General features: G+C 37.5%; 1 protein-coding gene across 1 annotated transcript in view; it reads right to left on the reverse strand.

Annotated features, from left to right (window-relative positions):
• Positions 1–1,619: 1,619 nt before the first annotated feature.
• Positions 1,620–16,072, reverse strand: part of LOC150085928 (arylsulfatase B-like) — a 143,810-nt gene continuing 129,357 nt past the window's right edge. Inside the window, exon 10 of the mRNA XM_090374744.1 lies at positions 1,620–1,754. Within this exon, the coding sequence (XP_090230870.1) occupies positions 1,620–1,754 (135 nt within the window). The remainder of the gene's footprint in view (positions 1,755–16,072) is intronic.

Consider the following 16,072-nt stretch of genomic DNA (forward strand, 5'->3'; position numbering starts at 1 on the left):
TTCTAACTCACATAGGTAAGATAAGGATGTACCTTTAAATAAATATATATAAATTTTTTAAAAAAATAATTTTAAGTAACTTAAACGCAAATTACGTAGCACCCCTGGAATGTTGTTGCGGCACTCCATTTGAAAACCACTGCTTTAGAGTGTAACATCTTCAGTTACATCCAACACTGCTGATTCCTAATTTCTCCAAAGGTGGCAACTTGCTCATGTTTCACTAACTCCTATGAATTTTGCACCTATTCCCATACTTGTGAAATTGTTGGTACTTCATTCTTTCTGTTGGTTTGAAAACATGATTTGGTATGTCCGCTCCTCATACATTAATGCTTTAAAGGGTTTGTTAATTGATGTGTCTAATTGGCTTCTGGTTAAGGGCTTCTGGAATTATAGCTAACTCAGTGTTTAATTTAGTAACCATCCTTTTTTGTTTGTTGCTTCCTTGAAAAATATTTATATTCAAGTCGCAAAGAAATATATATGACTTGAAATGGTCATATGCTAAAAACACTACCATTTTTAGGCCATCTGATCATTTTGACCATACTTTTTCTCTTTCTCTGTAGCTACACTGTAGAGATAAAAACATCACTGCATGCTTCTCATATACCTCAGTCCATAAGATGCATGGGAATTTTGGGCAATATTTTTTCAAAGAAAAAAGCGTCTCTTATGGTCTGAAAAATACAGTAAAAAGAAAGTTGACACCTCAGGGTCATGTCACTATGTTTGTTACAATTCAGGAAATCACAACTGCTGGGTTAAATGGAGTTCAGGATGCATTTTATTATTCTGTTTGTGCTTATGGCTAGTGCCAAGGATCAATTGTGTTTACATAATAAATGGCAAACTAGAATGTTTATTGCTATATCACCGAGTCTTAATTCATTATAGCTAACACAAACAGCAAAACAAAAAGAATAAAAATATTCAAAAATAAAACACAACAAACCCAAAGAATGGATCAGAATAGCAACAATTACTAAAAGTTATATTGGGAAAGAATTCTTATATCGAAAAATTTTAGAATAACAAGAAAGAAAATTTAATTAGAGTTGGTTGTATACAACCAACCAACTCTAAATTTTCTACCATTAGATGGTACAATCAGGACTAGAAGAAATATTAAACATTGGAAGCAACAAAATCTGTTTTGCTTCAGATTTTGGTTTTATATTAGTTATATAAATCAATTTGACTGTTTTTATTCACTGCTCAGGTTGAATTATGCAACTATCATTTCAAATGGCATGAAAAAAAATGATAATTATTTTTTTGAGTTGTCAACAACAATATGTAATAATCTGCATTTTTTCTGTGTGTGTAATGTCATTTTTTGTAAAAAAAAAAAAAAAAAAAAAAAGCAACATCAAAAACGACATAACACACACACAGAAAAAAGCAGACTATTACATATTGTTGTTGCTTAATTATCTGCATGTAAAAAGTGAAATCTAAAATTACTCACTTAAAGAATTAAGTTCTCTTGTTATGAAATCCTGAGCTTTATTAAATGGAAATGACTATCAGTATAAACTAACAAATACTTAATGAATAAAGATTATCTTTCACTACACAGTTACTCATATTAATATTTTTATCTGTTATCATAATTAAACAAAATCCATCCAGTTCACCCAAGCATATCCATGATACCGAGGATATGATCTAGGATCTGGAGGCTTGTTGCCAGGTGGCACTGCAGTCTTATTATAAAATTTAAGTTTGTTTAAAAGATATTTCACCATCTGAAAAATAAATATAAAAAAAATTCAGAATACTATACAAAAATCAACATCATCATTTAACTACAACTGTTTGTAAAAAATACTATTTCATAGTCATCCATTTCTGTAGCTAATCCTAATATCAGTACCAGTGTGTTTGATGTTGTAAATTGTGTTTTCTTGAACCAATTTGTCTGTTTGTATGATTAAAAATCCAGAATAATCCCAGGGAGAACTTTTACACCACTGCCCAAGACCATCTAACTTAAGTCTCCAGTGAAAAATCCTTTAAGAATTCGTATGGTTTTCAAAATGATATAAAGCCTCTATGGCAGTCTAGTTGCTACTAGCAATTAGACTGCCACAAAGGCTTCTAGGTTTCAATAACTAACCAGCTAAAGTCGAGAAATATTTCTTATCCTTATCAGGACGGGAAATTTTTATTAGCTAGTTTCACGCCACGGCCAAGTCAGTCTCTGTTGAAGCTGCATGGATAAATTCATTTGGTTTTTCATCCTGAAAAACAGAAGCCCAATCGTGAATAGACACTTAAATTGTGTCTATTTTCAGTTGGGTCTGTTTACAGGTGCAAACACTGTTGACCCATAGTCTTAGTCACCTTGGCATATAAAGTTAGAAAGTTAAGTCAGTTTAACTTCTTTAAAACATCATGATCACCTGAAACAAAAACTGAGTCACTGCAGTTTGTCATTTTATTTATTTATTTATTTTTTTAATTTTCATTTCAATTGAGGCTACATTGAATTATTTAGTTTTCTTAATTCCTATTAACTAAATATTCACAACAAATATACAGTTGCACAAGATTAGATTTCTTATCTTATTTCTTTTAAAGTGCATGAAATGCCAACATATTCTTTGAAGCCTGTTTTATATATGTCTCTTTTTTTATATATACGTTTCACTCTCTTCTACCACAGATTTCAATGTTGCTCTTACAAGTATTCACTTGTATCCAAATCTCCAGCTTCATTTTTTGCCTACACTAAAGCTTGCAACAGTTGTAAAGCGATTATTAATCAATCAAAATTCAGTTATAAACAGGAATAAATTATAAGAGTAAAAAACTTCTTATTCATCAAGGGTAGTCAAGTCTTTTTGGACACTGACCAAAAGTACTGGTTACAACCCTTTGTCCATCTCTACTTCTAACTCTGTTACAACCCAGTGGGTCTAGTACATCCTCAACTAAAGCTAAAGCTGACTTATTAGCACCCTACTTTTCTTCTAACTCATGTACTGATGATCTCAGTAAATCACCTCCTAGGATACCAAACACACTTCCCCACTCAATGCCTCCTGTGATCTTAAAGTAAAGAAGCTTTTACCCAACAGAAGAATAAAAGCTTCTTTACAGGGTTTCAACATTTTGCTACTGTTTGCATTTCTTTTAACATCACATGATTCTTTGCCGCCTTAAATCCTAGTTCTTTTTGCTTGTCATTTCAGATGTTTGCACTTGTGGATCCTTTTCAAAAATGACCATCTCACTGATGTTAAACATCTGCTTTACTCTTATAGCAAAGAGTTAGTTGACGAATTGCTCAGATTTTCTATCCAAATCACAGACATTCTTTCCATGACTGTGGACTCTGGGACGACTGGTTTGCACCTAAAGAAGTGACACTTGCACAGATTGCCTTAATCTTCTCACTGTTGGTGCCGACAGTTTATAATTCTGCTTCACTGTACAGCTGTATCATGAATATCACATGCTCATTCATTATTCTCATAGCACTTAACTTTACATTTAGTTTTTGCTCTAGCATTCTATATTCTTACTCCCATTACCACACACTTCTGATCTTTACAACCCCTGATTACATTTGAGGTTGAATATACTGTAAAATTACCCAAATTAACAAGTTAAATCACATGATCACTGGGAGTCTGAGTGGCCATGTTAGCAGCATGACAGTGGATAAAGAAAGCAAAAAGCATACTGCATTGTGGGATGTCACAAGCTAACAAAGCAGCATGAACAAATATGCATAGTGGGAGAAGCATAATGCTTAATACACTTTCTATGATCATAGAGAAATCATGCTAAACCAAATGACCAGTTATGTTAGTTGAAAACCAGTCCTACTTTAAAAACCATGTTAAACCAAATTATGTTAGTCTGGGAATGGGTGTATGCATGAATTTGTTTGGTACTAAAATATAAATTAAAAAATAATAATATAATTTGTTAAATTTTTTTTTCAGGAAAGAACTACAATCACTATATAAAATTACAAAATAATTAGGTTTTTGGTGTTAAGGTGGGGATTTGCTGGACATAACTGATTAATCAATGGTGGGTTAATCACTCTCTTATGATGCTATTGCTTACTATCCTGGATATACTGATCATTGTTATCAGCTGACCAAGGAACTGGCAGAGGCAATAACACTAGTTGGCAAACAAAAAAAAAAAAAAAAAAAAAAACTTTTTTTCACTCCCTGTTAAAATTTAGGGTAATTTTTGTAGATTTGACTCTAACAGCCACCACTTTTAAGGGGGAAGGGATTAAATCAAAAACTACGTTTTTTGTTAAAAAAAAAAAAAAAAAAAAAAAGATTTGATATATTTTAATAAAATGTTACATACAGTATTAAATATTGAACAATGGTTCTATTAACCGTATTCTATTTAAAAAATGTTTTTCTGATAAAACACTTATTTATCCATTGGTGTCTTCCACATGAAAATCTAACAGTCTGCAAACATGTTTGGACTCCATTTTCCCTGGTATCTTTTTTTCCATTTGAGAAATATATTGGTGAAACCTATCGCCGTGTTCATCGGAGACCATCCAAGTTTTCAGCAAAACACTAAATGGCAATGTAGGAAATGAAGCTTTAATGACATGTTGCATTCCAATTCTCTGTATGCTAAAATTGGCTCATCCACAATTTCACTGTAATTGTGATTTCTCATTGCCTAAAAAGTTTTGGCAGACATTTTCAAATGCTTTCCAGGCTCTTACTTCTGTAGCATTTAATTTTTTAGTGAATTCCTCATCTGGGAATAGCATTTTTATTTGAGGACCCACAAAAATTTGCTTTTTTATCTTGGGCTCACTGATTCAAATAAACTTAAATGATAGAATAGATGTGCAGAAATTTGCCTTTAGCCAGCGGGTAGTTAATTGCTGGAACAAACTTCCATCTGGCGTGGAAGTTGATAGGTTAAATAAATTTAAGGAGGAACTGGACAAACATTTAGAGGGAATTGTTTTGTAATTTTTTTTTTTTTGGCTGATGTTGCATAAGTTCATACACTTACTTTCTTGCATTGTGTGCCACTACTACTACTAATACTTTTGTCTCAAACAGGAAAAATCCTTTTCCTTTTTTGTCAATCGCTTTCACAAATATTTTATCAAAGCTAGATTTGATTTTTGTAAAATCAAATCTAGGTAAACAGATTTTTGACTTATCCACCAAAGGAGGATGTGCTACATTTTTCTGACCTAGTGTAATTTCTGAACGGTCTGGCCATTTTTTTGCCCTGTAGTGGCAGTCCTTCACTCAGCTGTCCCACTCGCATAAAAAACAACAGTATTTAGTGTATCCACCTTGCAACCCAATTAGCAAAACTACCACTTTTAGGTCAGCACAGATATTCCATTTGTATCCTTGACAGGTTTTTTTGCAAAAGAACCTGTATTCTCGTATGTTTCCTTCATGTGAACTGCATGGGCCAATGGTATAGATCAGGGATTCCCAAAGTGGTCAGTAGCGACCCCCGGGGGTCTTTAGTTCCTAATAAAGGCACTGGGGGTTGGTAAGATTATTTTAGGGGTCTTTAAGGAAACTATTTCCTCACAAATGTAATTCTAGAAATCTAGAATTAGTATACAAAACAAGTTGTTAACTCGGACAGTCAGCCAAGTGACTTAGGGTGGAATCACACTATTGTCACCTCATGTGAAGTTACATGGAAACAAGTCAAATGTGAAATGTATGAGAGAGAGAGTATGCTACATTTCCCATTTTGTTTATTGGTCAGGGACAAACTGTTGTTAATGGCTGTAGTCACAAGATAGCACGTTGGCTTTCAAGGCCGATTCACATCCTCACGAGTTCACAGTTTTCTGTTCGAGCAGAAAATTTCGCATGCTGACAGAAGAAAATAGAGGAAATGGTAATAGAAACATGTCCAGTCACATAGACACTCAAAGATGGCCAAAGGAGGAAAACAGACCAACAGTATTACAATTTACAAATTTAGAGGAGGAACAAGTCGATCATTTCAGTTTGTACATCTCAACAATTTCTAACAAGTTCAATTTTTAGCATTGTGAAGTTGTTTTTGTTATTAAATTTAATTTTAAAAAAATGTGTTTTGTATTGTGAATAAATCCTTATTCCAAATTAAACTTACAGTATTTCAACTTTCCTTAAACATAAAACTAATTTTTCCTTACTGCTGACTGAATTTTGAAATTGCATATTTTGCCCTTGTATGTCATCCTTAATTAGATTATATTGGAAATTAAATTCTACTTTCTTTATTCATCCGTAAATACATCTTAAAATGATTTTCATCTTCTTCTAAGTCCTGCAGTAAATGATGGAATTCACCTTTTTCTGTTCTCTTCCAGTTTATGTTCTGTATCCATTGCCTGTGTATAAGAAAATCATTTTCTAAATCTTCTTCAAAATCTGAAGTATGGCAATTCATTTTTCTTCATCTTTCCCCAAAGAGACCAACACATATATAACATAGTGTGGTAGTAATGTGTCTCCTACGACCAACTTCACAGTTTACACTGAACAGTCTGTTTACAGTCAAATGGCACTGGGGGGGAAGGGTTCTTTCTCTCTGAGTGACACGACGTGAGGTGACAATCACTGTGTGCCCTTGAAAACATAAATAAATTGTTTTAGTTAGTGTTCACGCAGATTTTCATTCTAGTTGTCGTGCTCATTTTTCGTTTTACTGCCATTGCTGTTGTCAAACTTCAGTGCTATTTCTAGTGTCAGTAGATATTTTCGTTCTGCAGTGTTTAGGAGTGGATTATTCATTTTGTTTTAATAGTTTCTTATTAAAATTATTTTAGTAAGAGTTCAAGTTGTGTTGAAATAATTTCTTACAAAAAACTTCTAATGATCATGTCTGACACAAAAAAGAAGTGTCATCAATATTCAGTAGAACATTTCACGTTTGTGCCTTCTCCCAGTAATGAAACAGAACCAGTGTGTCTTTTATGTGAGAAAACATTTAAGTAATGATGCTATGAAACCTTCAAAAATGAAAGAACATTTAATAAAACAGCATAATGATAAAAGCGACAAAGACCTTGAATATTTCAAGACAATGAAGGAAAAATTTTTAAATCGTACAATGCTTAAGCCCTTTATAAAATCATCTGCAGTACCGGCAGCCAGTGGTGGACTACAAGCATTGTATGATATTGCTCTCCTAATTGCAAAGAAAGGAAAGCCACATACTCTTGGTGAAGAAGTAATTTTACCCTCTATAAAAATAGTAATAGAGTCAGAATAAAATTAAAAAATTTAAATTTAATTTTCTGTTTATATTCCAGGATGACTAAATGGTCAGAGGAGTTCACAAGATAGACAGAATACAAGAAACAGCACCATATTCAACAGTCGCGGGCTTGAACCCCGGTCACTCAAGGCATGTGTACTTGTGCACCTAGCCGGGTGGGTAAAGTGCCTGCCTGGTAACCCAAAGATCGCGGGTTCGAATCCAGCTTCGGGCTTGGATCAAAATACTGCAAAAACCTTTGGAGGTGCACTATGGCCACAGAAGCCAATGCGCCAACAACTACTAAAAAAAAACTTGTGCACCTGCGCGCCTGACCACTAGGCTACGGAGTAATAGAGTCAGTTATGAAAAAGGATGCTAATCCAGTTTTAAGGAGTATTCCACTTCATAATAATACAGTGCAACAGAGGATTGCTGAGATGGCAAATGATGTCCAAATAACAGTAAATTCAGAGCTGAAGGAGGTTATGTTTGCTATGCAATTAGATGAGCCAACATTTGGAAGTATAAATATTTTAATGTCATTTGTATGGTATTAGAGTATGAGTAAAAAAGCAGTAATTGATGAATTCCTTTTTGCCAAATCTTTAAAAACTGATTCCAAAGGTGAAACAATTTTTAGATGTGTGCATGAATATTTTGAAAAGTACGACATTCTCTTTAGTAATATAACCGCAATTGCAACAGATGGGGCTCCACCTATGGTTGGTAAGTACAGAGGATTTTTAGCTTTAGCTAAAAAAGAAAATCCTAAAATACAAACAGTACATTGTGTTTTACACAGACAACACCTTGTTGCAAAAAACATTAGTGAAGAATTACGTGCTGCTTTGCAAATTTGTATTAAGGTAATAATAAATAAAATAAAAACAAATGCTCTTAACAGCCGACTGTTTGCTATGCTATGTGAAAAAAATTATGAAAATTTCAACCAACTGCTCCTTCATACAGAAGTAAGATGGTTGTCAAAAGGTAACTATTTGCAAAAGACTTGCAGAACTTTATAACTCAGTGGGGAAATTTCTGTCTGAGCATGATCAATTATTTGCTGATAAATTTAGTCAGTGTAAAAACCACCAAACTTTTACCTTGCTAATATATTTTCAAGATTCAATGAAGCACAAAAAAAAAATTGCAAGGCAAAGACAATTATACAGAGTTGTACAATTATTTTGGGATTTCAAGAAAAGTTAATGCTCTTCAAAACTTCACTGGGTTGTAGAAATAATTTTCACTTCTTTCCAAATATGTCATCTTTAGAACAAGAAGCCGAAGAAAATTTTTCAGATGCCAACATATTTATTATGTAGCTCACCTCGAACACTTAAAAGAGGATTTAAAAAATAGATTCAAGGAGCTTGAAGATATGTAAGTTCCAGAATGGATTATGTCTCCATTTCATACAGAGGGTGATAGGGACGATTTGGATCTGAATTTGCAAAAGGAAATTATTCAAATAAAGATGAACCTGGAAGCTAAATCACTGCACTCAAAAGAAAGTTTCAGGGGATTTTGGAAAAGTAAAAATATTATTGAAAACTACCTCAAACTGTATAAAACTGTCGAGCCTTTATTATTGACCTTTCTTAGTTCATATATGGTAGAAGCCGAATTTAGCCATGATAATAGTATTTTAACTAAACAGAGAAAGCAACTAGATCTCGAAAATAATGGAGATCTAAGATTAAAACTAACAAATCACAAACCCAATATTTCCTCTCTTCTAAAAGCACATCAACCATATCCTTCACATTAGACATGCAGTAAGTGTTAGTGTTCATTCAATTTTTTTTAATATGCATTGAAAATCATAATTGGATACATTTTCTAAAAAAAAATTGTTTATAAAATATATTAACTTGAAGCGTATTGCTCTTGGGGGTCTTTGTTATTACTGAATTTTTACTTAGGGGGTGGATAGCTTATTTCCATTATGGAGTAAAATTGCTTTCAAACCGACCTTGGATGAATCAATGAAAGCCTCAACTGCTCGGGGATGTGCTCCATACGTAACTCTTTCATTAATTTCTGGACATTGTTACAATAAATCAAAGCACCATCCATGGAGTAATAGGTCATTATGTTAGATTGCCTCTTCCTATATAAAGACACCTTGACACTCTTTTCAATAATATTCCATTGCTGAAGCCATGATCCTAGTAATTGAGCCCTTGGTTTTGGAGAGGTCCAAATCTCTGACCAAATCATTCTCTGCCTGAGTGATTAGATACAGCTTCGCAGTATCAAGAGTTGAAAAGTTTGGATCTGTACCCATTTTGGGTTCTGCATCTTCTGGAGACTCCTTTTCCGATCCTGAATTAGAGTCAAGTCCATAAGTTTCTGGTGGCACTGGCATTGTATCATCATGAGAAAACGACCACAGAGCAGAAGGTTGGGATAAGTGTAAAGTGTGTTTAGTGTCAAACGGCACAAGGCGCTTCCCCCATCTCCGTGTTGCTTTCATTGTAGGTGTACCAGTTCGCTGGGAAGGCCAGAGATTTAAAAGTGTATGGATTTCGTATATGTGTAGTGTTGTGTATCGTTGTTCATTTGGCCATTTAGCAGCTGGATTTCTACTGAGGCCCAACGTTGCCCACACTTGGCCCTGCAGAGGCAGACCAGGTACCCAGTAGTTTGAAATTTTTTACTCTGGCAGGCCCTGCCACCTAGTTTTCAGTGGCTAGGGCCTATGTTAAAAAAAAAAAAGGGAGATAATGCTAGAGTTGGAAATGCCAAATATGGTGAGTGCAGTTGAATTTTGTCATAAATAAATTTGGATGTATAGGATGTACACTAGTGTACAGACAGAGGAGGGAGACTGAAGACTGAGGGAAGGCAGAAAGATGGGGACAATAGAAAAGGTGACCCCAGGTAGTCAGTGGGGCATGCCCATGCCTCACCAGAAGGAAAAGAGGGGTGGCAAGGAGGGCCGTCACCTTTCCCAACACCAGGAAACTTGAGAGTAAAAGGGAACTGCGCAAAGGTGCCAGCCCAGATCACCAATGAGGCCTATGTGCAGCTTGGGGCTGCTTTGTCAAGTTAGTAGTCATTCCTGGGACTACATCCTTGACATCTACATGTCCAATCCTAGTAGTGTCATTCCTGCGACAGCCAGGTCCCATCCAAGAAGTGCAGTCATACCCGTCATATGTCAGACATGGTTGGTTTGGAGCCTAGTCCACATTCCAGACAGTGGAACTGAAGAACCCTGGCAGTTGAGATTCGGTAGAGGAATTAAGTTTGAAGTTTGTCCATGGGAGGAATCCCGTCCGGTGAAATAGTATCAAGTCAGGTCGAGTCATTTTTCAGTGGTGTTTAGTCATCCATCCAGTTGAAGTTTGGGTAGGGAAATTCAGGTGGGAATTTGTCCATAGGAGGAATCCCGTCCAGTGAATTTGTTTTCAAGTCAGGTCGAGTCATTTGTCAATGATGTTTGGTCCTGCATCTAGTGGGAGTTCTATCATATGGAGTGAATCTAATTGGAAGGGTCCATTTTGATCACTGGGTCTAAAGCCATTGGCCCTGTGCTTCTGTCCCACCCATCAGCAGTCATTTGTGCCTTCAGGTCAGTCAGTTTGTCCTCGGTAATGGTATGGGGTTGTTTTAGATTTGATCAGGCAGAGGCAGGAGGGTCTTTCGCCTGGTGAATAGTTCCTGTACAAACTTGGGGAATGCATGATAAGTCTAGTCATCTTCTAAAGAAGGTGTTCCTGGTTCTTCGGAATGAATTGAAGCCAAGTAATGAGGTTGCCTCTGAGGTCGTTGTATAGGTCACAGTCATGTAGCAGGTGGTCCCAGGTCTCTTGGGTGCCACAGGTGTACAGTGTATTATTTGCCATACCCAAGAGGGTAAGCTTACTTCTTATGGCATCATGTCTGGTGAGAAGATATGTGGTGAATAATCCTGGGAAGAACCAGGTAGTTGTAGACTTTATGGACATCCAAGATGAATTTCTGGGTTACCTCACCTTTGGTTGACAGAACCCACCTTGTGTGCCAGATTTGCTCTAAATGGATTGTCTGACATACCTTTTCAGCATGATAGTTTCTGAAAGGTAAAAAAAAAAGGTAAAGTGCAGCCATTATCAACCCACTGCAGGATGGAAGCCTCGTCAACAATTCATTCTGAGGGAAATGGACCATAATCTGCCACGCTGGTCCAGTGCGGGTTGGCAGATCGACCGTATTCAGCAGTCAGGGGCTTGAACCCCGGTCTACTCAAGGAGCGTGTGGTATGCACTCCTGCTCCTGACCACTCGGCTACGGAGGTTGCTGAAAGGGTCCATGGTATAATCCTGATATGTTGCAGGTTTTCCTCTGCTATGCTGGAAGAGTATTCCAGTGTATGCCACCTCCAGGTCAAGGGAAAGGGTACCTGCCAGAACCTGAAGTGCAGGTGTGCTGACGGTATTGCAGGCACATGTTATGCTGAGAAGTATTGAGCATTGGATAGTGTCCAGCTTGCATTGGTTGATTACTATGGATGACTTGTGGTACCATACACCTGAAGCATAGGTGATGGCAGAAATAAAAACTGCCTTGCAAAATAATGCCAGAGTACACTTTTTCAGTCCCCAGTCCCGATGGGTTATCCTGGCAACCATCGCAGCATAGTTTCTGATTTTCCGCTGCAGGTAATTTAAATGAGGAAGGTATGTCAGGTTCTTGTCAAGGATCACACCAAGATATTGAGTTTGATGGTCCTGCCCCGTATTTTAATATGCGGTGGTCTCCTGGAATCGAGATGTCCCTTGAGTAGGATGGACTGCATTTTGGCCAGTGAAATAAGTGTAAAGTGTATTAGTTGTGTGACAGCACCAGGGGGTTCCCCCCCCATCTCTGCGTTGTATTCTTTGTATGTGTGACACAGAACTCTGTGGAGGTCAGAGATTTAAAAGTGTGTGGGGGCAGTTTGTTGTGTAGTGTTATGTTCTGTTGTTTCTCTGACCATTTAGCTGTTGGGCCCCTATTGGGACCAACCGTTGCCCACACTTTTCCATGAGGAGACAGGTCAGGCACCCAGTAGAATATTTAAGTACTCTGGCAGGCCCCACCACCTAATTTCCAAGGATTTCAGTGGCAAGGCCTATATATATAAAAGGGGGGGGACTAGAATTTGGCCAAAAGAGATTTACAAGAAAGCGGTAGAATTTGGATGTTGATTAGAATTTGGCAGCATTGTTAGGGGGTGTACTCGATCAGTTTGGTTGGAGTGGGGAGAAACAGGTAAAAGGATGGGGACGATAGAGTAGACATCCCCAAAGAGGTCAGTGAGGATGAGCCCCACCAGGCTAAGTATGGGGGCAGGGATGGGAGGAGACAGATCCATTTCCTCCCCCACCTGAGGATGGGGTTTTAAAGGAAACTGGGTTAGAGTACCCAGTTCAGATCGCCAAATGGCATGTTGGCAGTGGATCTACAGTATGTCTTTGTCAGGTCCATGTAAGTGTCGAATCCAGTAGGATGGTCAAGCTGTCCATCTTGTTCTGGGGGTAGGATATGTTAGCTAGCAGTGGGGGGGGAGAAACACATATTTACTTCATTCATCCGTAATCTGCATTCCCACTCTACTTGCATTATATTTTTATACATTTTTCTTATAGTTTATAATTTTTTTCTCCGTTTGGTTATATATATATATATATATTTTATTTATTTATTTTTTTTTTCGCTCATTCATATTTTTCTCATACACCAGGGAGGATGCAATGGTGTGTAATGTAAATTTAAATGCTAATTAAAACTAGGGTTAGTGTGTACTTAACTGTAGCATTTATGGTTTGTGTTCTTTTTCTCACACACTTGCACTCTCATTCATTCTTCTGGCTTTCAGTTCATTTGTTTGACTCTTGCTTTCTGCACTGCACTTTCTGGGAACTTATTATTATTATTCAGTTGTGGTGCAGGCCAGGGAAGAATGCAGTGATAGGGTTTGTGTTATTAGTAAATGTTTGTTAGTATATATAAAGTAATACAAGTTATTATTAACTTTGTATTCTTTCGGCCAATTACATTTGCTATTCCACTCATTCCCATTCACTATAACACTCATTCACTCTCTCTTTCCCTCACTAGGTCACTCTTTCTTTCACCAAAACTGCCATTTATTTTCTTTTACCATAATTCCTAATTCACTCTTTCACTCAGTGCCCAGTCTATTCATTTTGTCTTTCATTCATTCTACATTGCATCCCCTTGCTACTAGCTTACTGATATTTTTCAGCTAATTTGCTTCCCTGGCTGCCTGTACATCTCCCTCTCCTACATTGTTATTTATTTGGCATGGGGCCCCAGGTTTCTACACATGGCAGGGTAGTCCTGGGGGATACCCAGGTCAATACGGTTTTGTCATGTGAGGTTTCTGTCAGGGTGCAGAATACTGCTATCCTGACAGTTTTTAAGTCATCGTCTGGATGTGGTGAGAAACGTGGGCAATTTTAACTATTCATTATTGTTTAATTGCTGGGAGGCTGAATTGCCATTCTTTGGATAGTTCACTGTGCATTTTGAATACTTTCTGTGTGAGGATGTAAAGGCTTTATAATTTTCCTCTTCTATAATGAACCGATATTCTTCTCCTCTGGGAAGGGGGCTAATCTGTGCTATTAGCTGTGTTCTGGGAATGTCATAAAATATACATTCATACAGAACGTGTGCCCAGTCTTCACTCTTGCCATAGGTGCAGTTTGGGTCATCAGTCAGCCCTAAGGAGGTTATTAGTTTCGCCTTTAGGAAGCCGTGACCTGTCAATATAAATGTAAAAAGTCCAGGAGCATACCACTTAGGTGGCTTTGGGCTAACCATTGTCACCCATGGCAGAAACCTTTTGGTAACCAGACCTCTGGTTTCCTGCTCCCACTTAGTTTGCCATAGCTCATGGAGCTTTGTGGCTATTCTTTTTCTTTCAGTGTTGAAGGTGTTGGCCGTGTCAAGAGCTATCCCCAGAAATTCTGTGGGTATGCCCTTTTTAAGCCTATAATATAAGCCTCTTTTGGCTACTTCCAGGTAAAGTGGGAGAGCTCTGGCCAGCAACTATAGGGCAGGTGTGCTTACTGTGTGACATGCTCTGGTAATAGTGAGTAGTATCAATTCTAATTTATTCCTATTCCTTACTATGGCCGAGCAGGTGAACCATACACTGGCTCCATAAGTGATAACAGGTATGAACATTGCATGGTATATGATTGACAGGGTCTTTCTTTTGAGCCCCCAGTCTGCTTGACTGATCCTGACAATCATACCTGCATAATTTCTCACTTTCTTTGCCAAGCAGGTCAAATGAGGATAAAAAGTTAATTGTGAGTCAAGATCACTCCAAGATATTTTAGGTCTGTTACCACTTTTATAATAGTTGTGTTAATTTTGATATGTGGATGTCTTCTCATGTCCAAATTGCCTTTTAGAAGTATTTGTTTGGTTTTTTCAGGCGATATTTTGAGCATGTGCATTTGTGCCCACTCCTGCAGCTGCAAGAGGATGGCATTTGATCTGTGCTCTACAACCACTCGTGTGTTACCTTTTACAAGGAAAATCATGACAAAGGCCAGGCTTTCCACAGGGCCCAGATTCAAGGCCAGAAATTCATCCAGAAAAAAGGGCCAAGGATTGAACTCTGCAGGCAGCCTTTATTCACAGGGCATGTCAATTCCTGGAACCTTATGCGTAAAGTAAAGTGTAAAGTGTGTTAGTTGTCTGACGGCACCAGGGGTTCCCCCATATCCGTGTTATGTTCTTTGTAAGTGACACAGAACTCTGTGGAGGCCAGAGATTTAAAAAGTGTGTGGGGAGTGGTTTGTTGTGTAGTGTTATGTTCTGTTGTTTCTCTGATCATTTAGCCGTTAGGGACCCACCGTTGCCCACACTTTGCCACGAGGAGGCAGGTCAGGCACCCAGTAGATTATTTAAGTACTCTGTGCGTACTGAGACACTTCTATCTGTAAGGTAGCTGTTTACTACCTTATAGAAGTTTTGTGGGGCATTTGCCTGGTAGAGTCTCCTAATGACACTAGGCCACCAGAGTGAGTCAAATGCCTCAGCAAAGTCAATAGAGGTTGCCGCATATATTTCTCCTCTGAGTTTTTAACCATTGTCAGTAGGTGGTGCATGGCATCCTCTGTAGAGTTGCTCTGCTTAAAACCATACTGATTGTTGGAATATACTGCTTCTGTGTAGTATTGAGCTAATCTGCTATATATATTAGTCTTTTGTATATTTTCCCTAGTACAGGGAGTAGGGCTATTGGTCTATATGATTTGGGATCAGTAGGCAGTTTGTCGGGGTTTTTGAGAATTAATCTTAACACAGCTTTTTTTCATATTTTTGGGAATATACCTTCTATCATACAGTTATTATATAGTGCTATTAATTTGTCTGGTGCTATTTCCACTAATTTTTTGATAATCACAACCTCTGAGAGGTCAAAACCTGAGCATTTATTGTTTTAGATAGTGCTATTTCTAAGTCTTGTATAGTAAACAGGGGTTCAAGCATTGCCATATTCAGTGTTTTCTTTTATAATGTCTCGCTGGATGGGGGAATGATCCCAGTTTCAGTCTGAATAATACTGTCTAGGATGTTATTTACAGAATTCACCCAACACAGGGTTGGGGTTCCATCTGGTTTGAGTAGTTTCCAAGACGTCTCTTGGCAGCTTATTGGTCACTATTCTGTAGCCAACTCCCCATTCTATAAGAATCTCTCAGTGCATCCACCTCATTTTGTGGCCAAGATGTTCTGGCTCTTTGAAAATTTCTCTTCGCCTGGTGCACCCGTCTCTTGAGTATAGTCAGTTCAGGACACCACCAGAAGACTGCCT

The sequence above is a fragment of the Mastigoproctus giganteus genome, chromosome 5 (assembly GCF_048544385.1).
Source record: "Mastigoproctus giganteus isolate SK-2022 chromosome 5, ASM4854438v1, whole genome shotgun sequence".
NCBI lineage: Eukaryota > Metazoa > Arthropoda > Arachnida > Uropygi > Thelyphonidae > Mastigoproctus > Mastigoproctus giganteus.